Source organism: Aotus nancymaae, unplaced genomic scaffold (genome assembly GCF_030222135.1).
Source record: "Aotus nancymaae isolate 86718 unplaced genomic scaffold, 86718_ANA_hifiasm-v0.15.2.pri h1tg000057l, whole genome shotgun sequence".
NCBI lineage: Eukaryota > Metazoa > Chordata > Mammalia > Primates > Aotidae > Aotus > Aotus nancymaae.
The window spans coordinates 35,184,475-35,197,614 of NW_026988471.1; the positions used below are offsets into that span (position 1 = coordinate 35,184,475).

At 46.5% G+C, this 13,140-nt stretch overlaps 2 protein-coding genes across 2 annotated transcripts in view; one reads left to right on the forward strand and one right to left on the reverse strand.

Annotated features, from left to right (window-relative positions):
• Positions 1-498: 498 nt before the first annotated feature.
• Positions 499-1,511, reverse strand: LOC110569038 (uncharacterized). The gene is made up of 2 exons (XM_064363777.1): positions 830-1,511; positions 499-722 (listed from the first exon to the last, which is right to left on the reverse strand). The coding sequence occupies exon 1, from the start codon at positions 1,509-1,511 to the stop codon at positions 951-953; it is 561 nt and encodes a 186-aa protein (XP_064219847.1). The 3' UTR covers positions 499-722; positions 830-950.
• Positions 1,512-1,536: 25 nt separating this feature from the next.
• CRIM1 (cysteine rich transmembrane BMP regulator 1) overlaps positions 1,537-13,140 on the forward strand; it is a 193,560-nt gene continuing 181,956 nt past the window's right edge. Inside the window, exon 1 of the mRNA XM_012475341.3 lies at positions 1,537-2,390. Within this exon, the coding sequence (XP_012330764.2) occupies positions 2,057-2,390 (334 nt within the window). The 5' untranslated portion in view covers positions 1,537-2,056. The remainder of the gene's footprint in view (positions 2,391-13,140) is intronic.

Below are 13,140 nucleotides of genomic sequence, written 5' to 3' on the forward strand. Positions count from 1 at the left end.
ATTCCACTGGTAACTTTGGCTTTTGGGTTCAGGATTAGAGAGAGTGGTTAAACTAAAATATTTATCATAAGTGTAAATTTGCTCCACAAACATGAAATTTCAAAGGTAGCTTTGTTTCCTCTTTCCTTACACTGCCAGCTATTAACATTGGGTTCATTAGTTAACGATTTTCAGAATCCACTTGGCTGCCACCTTCCTGCAGCCAGACCATCTTGGATCAGAGGGTGGGCCAGACAGTCCCACTTCACACCTGCCAAGGTATTGATTTTTTTCCCCCATTGACCAGTCTTTTTGTTAATTAAGTAATGTTACTCGCTTTGGTACCCATCTTGTGCATGTTAGGCCACTACGGAGCGGATCACTGCTTCACATCCCATCAATGACAGAGCCATCATTAAGAGAACCTTTTCTGACAACCACTGAAGAGAAACCATCTCCACGCGGTGCATTTTGCATCACTTTGGTTGCTTCTTTAGCTGATTTATCACAAAGACTATGTACCACATATCTTCTTTATTAATGCATTGACAATCAATGAAAACCCACCACTTTTGTCCATGAACTGAGAAAGAAAACGGCAATGTCAAATGACATTTATGATGCATGAGATCTACGGGTAGAGTCATGTCAAGGCATGTAGTAATCCAGTTTTGGGCATTACTTCAGGGAGAAAGATTCAGCTTTGTTAATTTCCAGTCACCCCCCCTCCCGTAATACAGTACCTCGGCACAGACAGCAGAGCGACAAAACCCAGGATGAGGACAGTTAAAATTCAACTCCAGCTACAGCCATCCTCTACGGTCCTCCCCAGCTCCCGCGGAATATTTACCAAGACCGTTTAAAGCACTTAATTCATTTCAGCTTCGCTGGAGAGGTCTCAGGGTGCCCGAGACTCCATTACATAATATCTTTTACAAAGTCTATTCCCAGCTCGAGTGGAAGATGGATTCTCATCCAGTGTGCGGAGGTTCCACGCCTTTGCTTCCCTCTCCCAGGGTTCGATCCGGCGGGTACCCTCCCGAGGCTGCAGCCATCGCCCGGCCCCGAGCTTTTGGGGTCCCCGCCACTCTTCGAACTCCAATCTGGCCCGGAAGGTGCAGCCGCTTCGCCCTCCTGGCTCCCAGACTTGCCTCTGAGGCCACGGTGCCAGCGGGCGCCCGGGACGCCGCGACTCTCGCCGCTTGCTGGGTGCGCCCCGAGCCCATCCGCAGCGCGCCCGCGGTGCCGGGGCCAGAGCCGCGGCTCGGAGGCAGGGCCGGCTCGGTGCGCCGGGCTCGGGGAGGAGGAGATCGGGGGGAGGAGGAGGAGGCGCGTGAGGGAGGGAGGGAGGGAGGAAGGGCCCAGCCGCCCGAGAGGGGGAGGGGGAGGCGGAGGGGGCCGGCCGGGCCGGGGAGGGGGTGGGGGGGCAGCCAATGAGCGGCGCGCGGCGCGGGGGGGAGGTGGGGGACAAGGTCTGGGGGAGGAGGTAGGATGGGGGAGGGCACAGCCCGAGCGGCGGAGGCTCCAGCCATAAACAAGCGCCCGGAGGAGCGGCGCAGGAGTGAGGCGAGCGGGGCGCGCGGAGCGGACGCCGAGGATCTTGTGTGCTGCGCCACCGCGCCCACTCGGCAGCTCGGGAGGCGGGGACCGGCCCGGAGGCTGCGCCGCTGCGGGGCCGGCCGACTCGGAGGAGAAGAGGGAGGAGGCGCCGCCGGCCCGGGCTGGAGCCGAGCGCAGCAGCCGCCGCCGCCGCCGCGCCAGAAGTTTGGGTTGAACCGGAGCTGCCGGGAGGAAACTTTTTTCTTTTTTCCCCCTCCCTCCCGGGAGGAGGAGGAGGAGGAGGGGAAGCCGCCGCTGCCGCCAGCGCCGACGCTCGTGGGCTCGGGGTCGGCGCGGCCCGCAGAAGGGGCGGGGGCCTCGCCCCGCGCGGGGAGGCGCGCCCCGGGGGCCCCGAGAGGGGCGGCGAGGACCGCGGGCTGCCGGTGCGGCGGCGGCGGCGCGTGTGCCCCGCGCAGGGGAGGGCGCCCGCCCCGCTCCCGGCCCGGCTGCAAGGAGGCGGCGGCGGCGGCGCAGGAGGATGTACTTGGTGGCGGGGGGCAGGGGGTTGGCCGGCTGCGGGCACCTCCCGGCCTCGCTGCTGGGGCTGCTGCTGCTGCTGCTGGCGCGCTCCGGCACCCGGGCGCTGGTCTGCCTGCCCTGTGACGAGTCCAAGTGCGAGGAGCCCAGGAATTGCCCGGGGAGCATCGTGCAGGGCGTCTGCGGCTGCTGCTACACGTGCGCCAGCCAGAGGAACGAGAGCTGCGGCGGCACCTTCGGGATTTACGGAACCTGCGATCGGGGGCTGCGCTGTGTCATCCGCCCCCCGCTCAATGGCGACTCCCTCACCGAGTACGAAGCGGGCGTCTGCGAAGGTACGGCCGCCCGCTGCGGGCCCCCTCCCACCTGGCCCGCGCCGCCCCCTCAGCGCTGGCTGCGCGGAACAAAGTTTGGCCGAGACTTTCCGGAGGAAAGAGGGCTCCGCGGGAGGAGGGGCGGCCGCCGCCCCCGGGAGAGAGTCCCCGCGGCCCTGCGTTCCCTCTCCCTGCTCCCCCCGACGCTCCGGCAGCCGCGGGCGAGGTTGGGTACGGTGGGTGGGGGCGGGAGGGTGGAGGATTCCCCCCTGTCTCCGCGCCGACGCGCACACGTGTGGCCGTTCCGACAGGGGCTGGGTGGCCTGTCCTTGCGCCCCGAGGTAGGGGCTCCGCGGGCTGGCGGGGGGGCACTGCGGAGGCTGCCGCGCGCGAGCCCCTCGGGGAGCCCGGCCCTGCCGCCCTCCCCGCACTGGCGCAGTGTGGCACCGCGAGCTGCACACCGGCCGCGAAAGTCCTTTTCTGTGGGTGGAGGAGACGTGTCTTCAGCTTGCACTCCCCGAGTGACTCTTTTATTATTTTTTCCTTGAGCTCTTTCCTTCACCCCCTTCCTCCTCCTCCGCACGTAAATCAATTTCAGCCTCCGAATATGTCAGCCCAGGGGAAGTTACACACGGTGGTTACTCATTTATTTGCCTATTGAAAACGGTCAAAGGCTTTCTCTCCTGAAAGGAAAAGGGGGTGGGGGTTGCACCTGGGAGTGAAAAGTTGTTGCTCTTAGTGGCTGCTTTTTAATAGGAGATAGGCGCGTGTTTCCTATCGCGTTGCCGGTTCCTCCTTTTTGTTTGTTTGACAGCGGGGATTGTTCTGCTGGCTTCTCCACCGTGCTTTGTGCGCCGCGGTGTCGAGATTGACCGAGGGAGAAAGAGATGAGATTCGCAGAGTCTTTCTGGTTGGGGAGCCAATGTTGGTGCGTGTTGGCCTTAACCCTGCCCGCGTGCGTCGGCCTTAAGGGTTTCTGGTCTGGTTTGGGGTCTAGAACGAGGCCGTGAGTTCTTTTGATGTGGCTAACGGGGGCAGGGTTTGGTGAGCATCAGTTAAAGTGGGATCCCTGCTCCGGCTGACGTGGGGCTGACGATGCTGTTCCGGGGGCATCCTGGCGAGTGAGCAGAGCGCACGCAGCAGCCTCCTTTCTGGGGAGGCGGCGAGGAGAGACCGGTGCCCTCGGCCCGGCGTGCCTTCCTCACTACTTACAGCCAGCACAGTCCAGGGAACGGTTTATTCTGAAGCATCCTTGTGTGTGTTTGTTTAGTATGCTGGGATACTGAAAAAGGAGGTGACAGCCTCAAGGATAGAAATTGATCTATTAAAAGTCTTTCAGTGCTGCGATTCTTTCTAAATACAGACACACACATAGGTACTTATTTTATACCTGTGTAGTTTTAGGGTTTGGGCAGTTCGGGAAAATAGGGGAGGCCTTTCTGGTTTGGAAGCTAGTGGGCAGTGATGAGTGAAGGGAACTCTTCTCAGAGGGGAGGGACTTGCTTTGCTGCACACACAAGACATTGGGTTAGAAGAGTTCATTGAAGTACAAAAAAGCCTCTCACCTAGTATTGTTCCCTTTTATAACTTCTCTTTATGCCTTACCTCAGGAAAAATGGCCATGAGACTAACTTCTGATACCATTTTATGTGTTTTGACTTTGGGAATTCTGAATGACCTAGACTGAAAGATGTATCTTTGAACCCTGCCACTTGGAGTGTATAACTTAATCCAGCCTCTCGTAAATCTGAAAAGAACAAGCAACGTGAAACACAGTTGAAATGCAGTGGAAACTGCTGTGCTCCGAGAAGGACTTCTGCAAGTTCTGAAGATTCTAACCCTTGTTTTGTTTCTTCTTAGTCTGTTTCTGGTGAAGGAAATGCTCAGGGAACATTTACAGTAATCAAGTGTTTTGGCAGGCATATCCCATGTCACAGTATAGAGTATTTTGGCAGTTTGGTGAGCCTTTCATTCCTCTGAAATGATGTGATCCCTCATAGCTTCCTTTTTTCTGGTAACACCCTGTGTACTTGGTATTAGCTTTGAAATGCTTAGAAGGCTTTGTTGACATGATTATATCTCAATTAGTTTCTCTAGAAACACTTTTTATTTTGTAGGCCTGTTTTCAGCTACCCATATTGTGCGTCCAGGGCACTTCCTTTTTAAAAAAAAAACAAAACAAAACAAAACTGAAAACAGCAGTCAACTTGCATTCTAAATCTGTGAAACCAAAGTAAGGGCAGTGTTACCTGGCATGGTATAATGGCTGGATTTAGATAGATATTTTCAATCGTGTGTTTAAATGTTCAGTGTTTTCACTTAACGACAAGACTTATGGAAAGCGTGGAATAAGTTATACCCCAACCGCCCCCTCCCCCCATTTTTAAAATAAGAATTAGAGGAGTCTTTACATGTCAGCAGCTAGCTAGAAGGTATTGATTATCTCTTGTTGTTCTGTGAGTTTACAGGAAATTTCTGAGTGGCCAGTGTTTCCCTCAGTTTCCATTTTTATTCAGAAATTCACGTGGAGAAGCATGGTTATCATTAACTAACATGAATAGGAATTAACATATTTTATTCATGTCAAAGTCTCTTTTGCTGCAATTTTTGCACTAAAATGACCCCTACTGGTTGTATCTGTTAATGAAAACTTGAAAACTTCTTTAATTGGCTACACTGTAAAAACATATTGCATGGTATAGAAATATTATCATGACTAATCTCCCTGCTTTCGATGACATAATTTAAATACAAATTATATTCTCTGTTTGCCAACTTGCAGTAATTTTTAGCTGTGTTTACTCCCATACTGACTTTGTAGGGGGAAGAAAATTATGTTTTTAACTGCAGTTCACAAAATGAGTTAGATAAATCATGGACAGAAATGGGCCCCTTTCAACTTGTGGCGCACTGTCTTAGGTTTTTAAGGCATGCTCGCCCAGTTGGCTCTCAGTAAAAGTAGGTTGAATAAATGGAAGAACCATCCTATCCATAGAAAGAATGCTGAAGGAAAAAAATAGTTTCTGAATGATAACGTGGTGAGTTGTGCCCTGTGCACCTTGTGAGATGTACACTTGGATTTCTTTTCAGCATCGTTTAGATTGTTATTAAATAAATTCTGATTTAATTATTCCTTTTGCTATGGGGGCTGGGGAGTGGTAAGTGCATTTTAAGAGTTGAGCATAGAGCCTGATTCCTAAAGTTTTTTTTCTACTTTCTCTAGTCTGGAAAGTGCTTTTTGGGGCAGGGCCGGTGGCTCACTCCTGGAATCCCAGTACTCTGGGAGGCCAAGGTGGGCAGATCACCTGAAGTCAGGAGTTTAAGAACAGCCTGGTCATCATGGTGAAACTGTCTCTACTAATAATACAAAAAAAATTAGCCAGGTGTGGTGGCGCGTGCCTGTAATCCCAGCTCTCAGGAGGCTGAGGCAGGAGAATCACTTGAACCTGGGCGGAGGTTGCAGCGAGCCGAGATCCTGTCATTGCACTCCAGCTTGGGCAACAAGAGCAAAACTCCATCTCAAAAACAAACAAACAAAAAACAAAGTGCTTTTTGGGACCTGGGTGCAGGTCTCTTTCCTGTTTCCTTTCATCTGCTGAGACCTCCTGTTGCTCTTTGAAGCATCCTGACTGGCCTGTTTTCCTGGCCAGGCTGCCTGACTCCAGGAAAATCACCTGGAAGCCAGAGAAACAAGTTTGGATCCTGAATCCCTGAGAAAGAAGTCTGGATGAGAGACATCTTTGGAGGATCAAAGGCAGAGTTTTGAAAAATTAATGAAGTGAGATTTTCTAGAAAGAAGGTTTTGATTGGACAGTGAGGATTATATTTTGAGCTAAGTGGGTGAGAGCCATTTCTTCTCCCACGTGGAATACCACATTGTGCTTCTGTAAGGAATGAGGCAAGGTGGGAGGCCATGACAACCTCTCTGGGCAGTAAAGGGCAGATGGTGACTTGTTTTGACGGTTTATACAGACAGTGATTAGGAACCAAGTGGAGACTACTTGAGTCACTTTGTTCTGAGAACTCTGTTGTGGTAGATTCAGGTGATAGCTATTTCAGATAAGCACCAGCTTTTTTCCTGATGACTATTTACTCAGTGGCTTCATCTTTTGGAACTCAGCATTGCATGTTTTTCACCACTGCTATCTGAAAGCTACCGCCTTCAGAACAAAATCCTCCTTTTATTTCCCCCAGGAACTTTAACTTTTCCTTTTACACATTTTTCACTGGGCAGTGAGTAGAAAACTAAGTATATGTAGTAGGGTAATTACAGCAAAGAACAGGGTTTTGTTTCCTGAAACTGGCCATGCAAAGTTTCTTTGCTTATCCCTGGAAGACAATCAGTGAAGATGATGGCTGCTTGGAAGAAAATGTGGGGAGCATCTGCTCCAGAGAGCAGGCTGCAGGAGACCAGATAGAGAACCCAAACATTTCATTCTGCACAAGCCACATGGAAACTACTCTCACCACTCTGCTGTAGTCTTGAAGTTAAGAGTCCATGAATTTTAATTTAAGTAAAGAGACGGGGGCAAAATTAATACTCAGGTTCTATAGTTAGAGAAATTAGGCTCTTGGCTTTGTTTTCGAATAATGGGTTTCACATTTCCTCTCAGAAATCCTTAGAGAGGGAGCCCTAAGATCCCAGAGGAACAAGCAGAGGGCCCATAAAATTATGTTATCAGGGAATGGGAAGATAAACCAATGAAGTAAACAAGGAAATAATTAGTTCCTCCCAAAAGTAAATATTGGCAAAACATGGAGAGACTAACTATTCACTGTACTTACATAAATGACAGGACTCAGTGACCTTCACTTTGATTGCCAGGCTTACAGAATCTTCACTGTTATTGAGGAGTCCTGTCACATAAAACACTTGGCAAAGGCCAAATGGATTGCGTATTATCAGAATGGCAAAAATCGCAAGGCTGGAGATATTTGCTGCCATTAACACATATTGAACACTGACCAGGAAAATCTCTAAGGAAGATGTTGGCAGTAGGGTTGTAAACAGATTAATTTATGAAGAAAACTGTCTGAACAGTCCTTAATCTATGTGGGCATTACATCCATTTGTAGGAGATATTTGGTGGCTTGGGACAGGTTTCTGTGTTTTGTGTGGCTTGTCGAAGATGCGATGACCTGGATGAATGAGTGAACAGCTGGGTGAGGCAGGGACGGGCATTATGAAGTTAGGGGATATATTACAGATAAAACAGATGACCCTGAGGAGGTAATGAGTGGGTGGACTAAAGAATGACGAATAGGAGAAGGGAAAATATTGAATTCATCTTAGGGCAACTATATCATCCTTTGAAGAATAATCCAAAACACATTCCAGACATTAATTGTGAAATTCCTGAAAAATGTGGGTGTGCTTAACATCTCCCAGGCTATGGTGCAAGCAGAGATGATAGTGTTGCTTTAGCCTGTAAATACAATAGGGTAGGAGGTGGTAAAATGAGTGGAAGGGAAATATCTTTAGCAAAGCGGGTTCCTGTAACACTGTGTTCCGTATGGCACGTTTGGTATCAGGATTTTGGAGACACCCCAGTAAAGCTCATTTAATTATTTGAGGGAGAAACAGTAGACTAGTTAAGCATGCATGAATAACACATTGAATGCTTTCCTTCTCCAATTCTCCAAAGCTGCGTTTTCAAAGATCTGACTTGCCTTTGCATGGAAATCAGTCACTCACTCATTGGCCTTCTGTGCTGTACAAGGCCTTCTGCTGGAATGAGGGGGATGCTGGGGAGCCCGGAGACCTCTCAGATGTATTCTTCACTCTGTACATTCTTAATCAAGATAAGAAATAAAGACGGCAAGACTGTAAAAAGTCTACATAATATAAATTCAAGCCAAGTAGAAGTGATTTTGCAAGTCTAAGTATGATTAATTGGCTAGTGAAATTTGTGGATAAAATCAGTAGTAGGAATCAAAACATCTGAAGTGATCTCTTCAGGCTCTGGTGGCAAAGCAGACAAGGGGGATTTGAATTTGACCTGGGTTTAAAAGTATGAGTAGTCATCCCTTTCTTTTGTGGGGGGACGTGATCCTACCCATTCTTAGAGCCTGTGCAGTTTGTCTCAGAATGTTTCTCAACATCTAAGAATGAAGCTGTATTCTTAATGCCTTAGTAGCTGTGCTTCAAAATGGCAAGTTTCCTTTGGAGAGTGGTTTTCTCTTTGTTTTAGCTTGTCCCACTAGGCAGATAAGTGTGGGCAGTAAACTAGGATGTGTCGCTTTATCAGCACCTCTCAGCTTCACCCACCCTGCTGCATGTCCTGGGCAGTAGTAGCCTGGTTACATCATTGAAAACCTCTGCTTAGTCAAGACCTCCTAAGTCAAGATAAGAGTGGTTGAATATACCTATATGTAAGAATACCCTCAAGGTAAACACTAAACTGTGTTTATTTTGGGCCAGCATGAAAAAAAAAATTGTTTTTAAAGATCCTATTTTCCTTTGTTAGTTGCAAAGTGAACAGTTATCAGTTCCTTACCTCCCTCCAACCTCAGTCAATTCCCTACATGAAAATACTTAGCTGTTGGTAGAAGAGTGTAAGCTTCAAGAACTTGGGGCCAGATGTGATGGCTCAACGCCTGTAATCCCAGCACTTTGAGAGGCCAAGGCGGGTGGATCACCTGAGGTCAGGAGTTCAGGACCAACCTGGCCAACATGGTGAAACCCCGTCTCTACTAAAAATACAAAAAAATAAGCCGGGTGCGGTGGCAGGCCCCTGTAATCCCTGTTACTTAGGAGGCTGAGGTGGGAGAATTGCTTGAAACCGGAGGCAAAGGCTGCAGTGAGCTGAAATCGTGCCACTGCATTCCAGCCTGGGCAACAGAGTGAGACCCCATCTCAAAAAAAAAAAAAAAGAACTTGGTTTCTGGGGTCAGATCTGCACTCTGCTTCTGTGTGTCTCAACTTTCTCATCTATATAGTGGGATTAATAATAGGGTTGCTATAAGGACTCAAAGAATCCCTAAGAAGCAGTTAAAAGACTGACTGGCACATGGAACGTGCTTACTAACAACAAGGCTACTAACCAGTAGAAGTAAATGATTTTATGTGGGCTCAGTCTCTTGTTCTACCTAATCCTCATCTACCTGAGTCATTGATCCTAAGTAGTTAAGGAGTGTGGGCTCTTAGAAAGGAAGCAAGTTGTTACTGAATTCAGTCCCTGCCCCTTCTAATGACTATTTTTTATGCCTTGTCTAAAAAATTTCTACAAAGTTTATAAAGTTTGAGTAAGTTTTAGGTCTGAAATTTTTTACATTAATTTGTTGGAATTATAAATGTAACTATCTGTGAGCAAATAATTAAAAATATTTAATTTGGGGAGAAGGTGGAGGACCTAGATGTACTGTAATCAGTAATTTCCAGTTTGCTTCACGTTATCTCCTGGGAGGAAATTTTGCTCCTAGCTCCTGAGTGTTCCCACTGATGACTACCACAGGGTTCGGCCTGGCTTGAGCAAAGAAACAGCTTGTACTGCCACAGCTTGACCCCATGGGGGCTATGGTTCCACCTGCTGCTGCAGTTGGTATAAACTAGGCAAAACCAGAGGTCAGAGGATTATCCATTCCTCTGTTCTTTTTCTAGCTCTACCTGTTTTCCCGCCATCCTTCTGCCTGCAAATATTTACTGAGTCTCTGTGGGTCTCGTCTCTGTGCTATACAGTAGTGACACCACTTGTGTAAGCCACAATTTTCCTATCTGTTAGTCATGGATACCTCCCAGGTTCGCTGTGAGGGTTAAATGAGATAAAACTGTACTTCTAAAATTTTTGTGTGTGCACACAAATCACCTGGGTATCAAAAATGCAAGTTATAATTAAGTTAGTCTAGGGTGATACCTGCGATTCTGCATTTCTAACAGATTCCTGGGTGATGCCAGTGTTGCTGGTGCCGGGACCACACTTTAGCAAAAAGCTAGTACTTATTTGTAAAGCATGTACACAGAGTATGGCATATTAAAAAACCTGATAAATGTTACCTGCTATTATAATCGCTATTTTTCAGCCAAAATAAATAAGATATGGGCCCTGTTTTCACACAGGCCATGTTCTGATGGTAAATTGGGAAAACAGACAATTCATTGCAATCCAGTTTGGTAAGCCATGAGATACACAGGCACCAAGCATGTCAGGAGCAACTGAGAGGGACTCTAACCCACATCTGACTACCAGGAAAGGTTTAGTGGAGGATGCAGCAATAGGAAAGACCTGAGGGTCTCCTCTCTTCCCTCCTTTTTCCCCATGCTTCTTATGCAGGATATTTTAGGAAAAAGAAAATAGGGCTTGGGCCAGACAAACCTGCACTCAAATCTTAACTCTGTTATTTTTTTAAATTGTGAGATCAGCTTGCTTAGCTTCTCAGAGCTTCAGTTTCCTCATCTGTGAAAACTGAATATTAATAGCTTTCTATTAAGTAAATATTGTAGTGAGGATTGGAGATTTATATATGCGATCACATAGATGTATATACAAGATTATGTGTGTGTGTCTGTATATTGTGTGTGTGTGTCTGTGCATGCGTGCGCTAGTTTCTGGTACCAAATAGATTTTTAAAAATAAGATTAATTTTAACTTCCATTCTATTTTCTATCCTGTCTCGTTTTCCTCTTTGTTAGCTTTCTCTGTAAGATTAAAAATTTACTTTTGCAGCAAACCACATTGCCACATGTGTACCTCAGCAACAATTCTGCATGATCTGCACGTGTATCCCAGAACCTAAAGTACAATTAAATATATATATATATATATATATATATATATATATATAATTTGTGGACACACATTTTCTCCATTCTTAACTAAGTCTCTTCAAAGGGGTGTCGGGGGTTAGAGGGGGAATTCTGGTGTCAGATGTTTGTCAAAGAGAAAAGAACCATGAAGTGCTGAGAACAGGGGCTGTGAGTACAGGGTCTGTGGACTAAGGAAACGTGCTGGTTTGAGCCAGTGCAACTACAATTCCCAGCTCCTTTGGGATTTCAGCAGAATGTGAACTCCTGGTTGATTTTGTGGTTTGAGCCCCTACATCCAAAGAGCTATTTCAAATCAATAATTGTTCAAAAATGGTCTTTTAATATTAATGGCAAATGGTTTTATGAGAGCGAATTAAATTTCCATTTTTTTGTTAGAACTTTTTGAGGATTTCCAGACATCCTGGGAGACGTTGGAGACCCCAAGGATATAGCCAGGCAAGGCCGATACATCTCACTGAGGTTACAGAAGGAAGCAGCAGCAAGCCTAGCTGGTTCAAAGACCACTACTGGCTTGGGAATGAGCAGGAGAGGGTGTGAGGGCCAGAGGCCATATGTGTTGCTTTTCTCTCTCCCAGGTGGTATTCTAACCATCTTTGATGTGGACGAATACTTCAGGTTGGTCATGGATTTGCATTGGCTCTGGGGAGTCTTTGTGCTGTATACAGTGTGGGGTAGGAAGAAGAACACCTAGAATCAAAATATCTAATGTTATTGTCTCTTTAATTCTTAGTGTAGGTATGGTCCCACTTTGGGAGGAAGAACAGAACTATGTACTCTTAACTGTGACTATTCCTTTGTGTCTGAAAATAAGTATCATTTTTATCCAGTAAATACTGGCTGAGAATTCATAAGGCAGATGCTTTAAATTGGCTGCTGTGGAACAAGGAGAAAGAACTTGATGAAGAGAAATCCTTGGAATCAGTGGTTTACAACTTTTTTTTTCTTCTTGATGATGAAGCCTTATTATCACATAGTAGAAACTGGATTTTCTTCCAGAAACTCCTTTAGTACCTATCATTGTAGCACTTCTATCGTTTATCAAGAGTTCTGGTATTCAGACATGTAACCTACAAACAAAATGAGAAAGATGTCAAATTAACATCCTAATTCAGACTGTCCTGAGATAGTCTGAATATTTAAGAAAGAAAACCAAGTGTTAATTATATTGTAGGGTGTTGTCATTTTATATTTCAGCTTCCTGAGAAGAGAGTTTGAACAGTTTACTATTTGGAAATTTTAGCAGCCAGCTACCTTGCCTTTAGAAAGGTTAATGAAAAACGAGAATGTGCAGATGGTAGTCTATAAGCTGTAACTAAAAACTGTGGCTGTCTTATTTATCATTTCAAAACAAAAACCATAAACAAACATCTCAGATTCAAAACAGAAAGGAATTTCTGGCAGGGCAGAATGAAACCTGAGACTGCAGAGTCCCAGTCTACAAGAAGAGGTAACTTATTTAGCTTCTTATCCAAAGGCCACAGCAAAACGTTTCACAGCTGTGATTAAACAGAAGGCATCTTTTGTTGGAGACTTGTGATACCTCTTTTTAAGACCGCGAAAGACCTGCCAAAATAAGGCAAAGCTAGCTTGAGGATGTTTGACCTGAACTAGACTTTGTGAAGTAGTTGGACCACTTCAGGCCTTATGATGTGAGGAATATGGGGTGCATAGGCTTGGACCCCTTTGTGTGTGTGTTTATAAGTCTGTAGAGACAGAATATTCCATCATGTTATCAAATACAGATCTTGAAAACCTTGTCTCACTTCCCATAGTTGGGAGCTTTGCTTTTTTTTTAAAGTACGGGCTTTTACAGTTTTGAGTGAGGAAAAGGGATGGATTTTAGACAATTTTATCTCTGGAAGTCAAAGTAGAAGGATGTTTAAACAGTTGGAGACAGAATGGGTATGCTGTATGCTTTTCAGAAACCCTGAGTGCCTCTGTTTCAGGCAGATTTTAAGAAGATTTATTACCACTACCTGTCACATAAAAATGAGAGACCAAATAAAT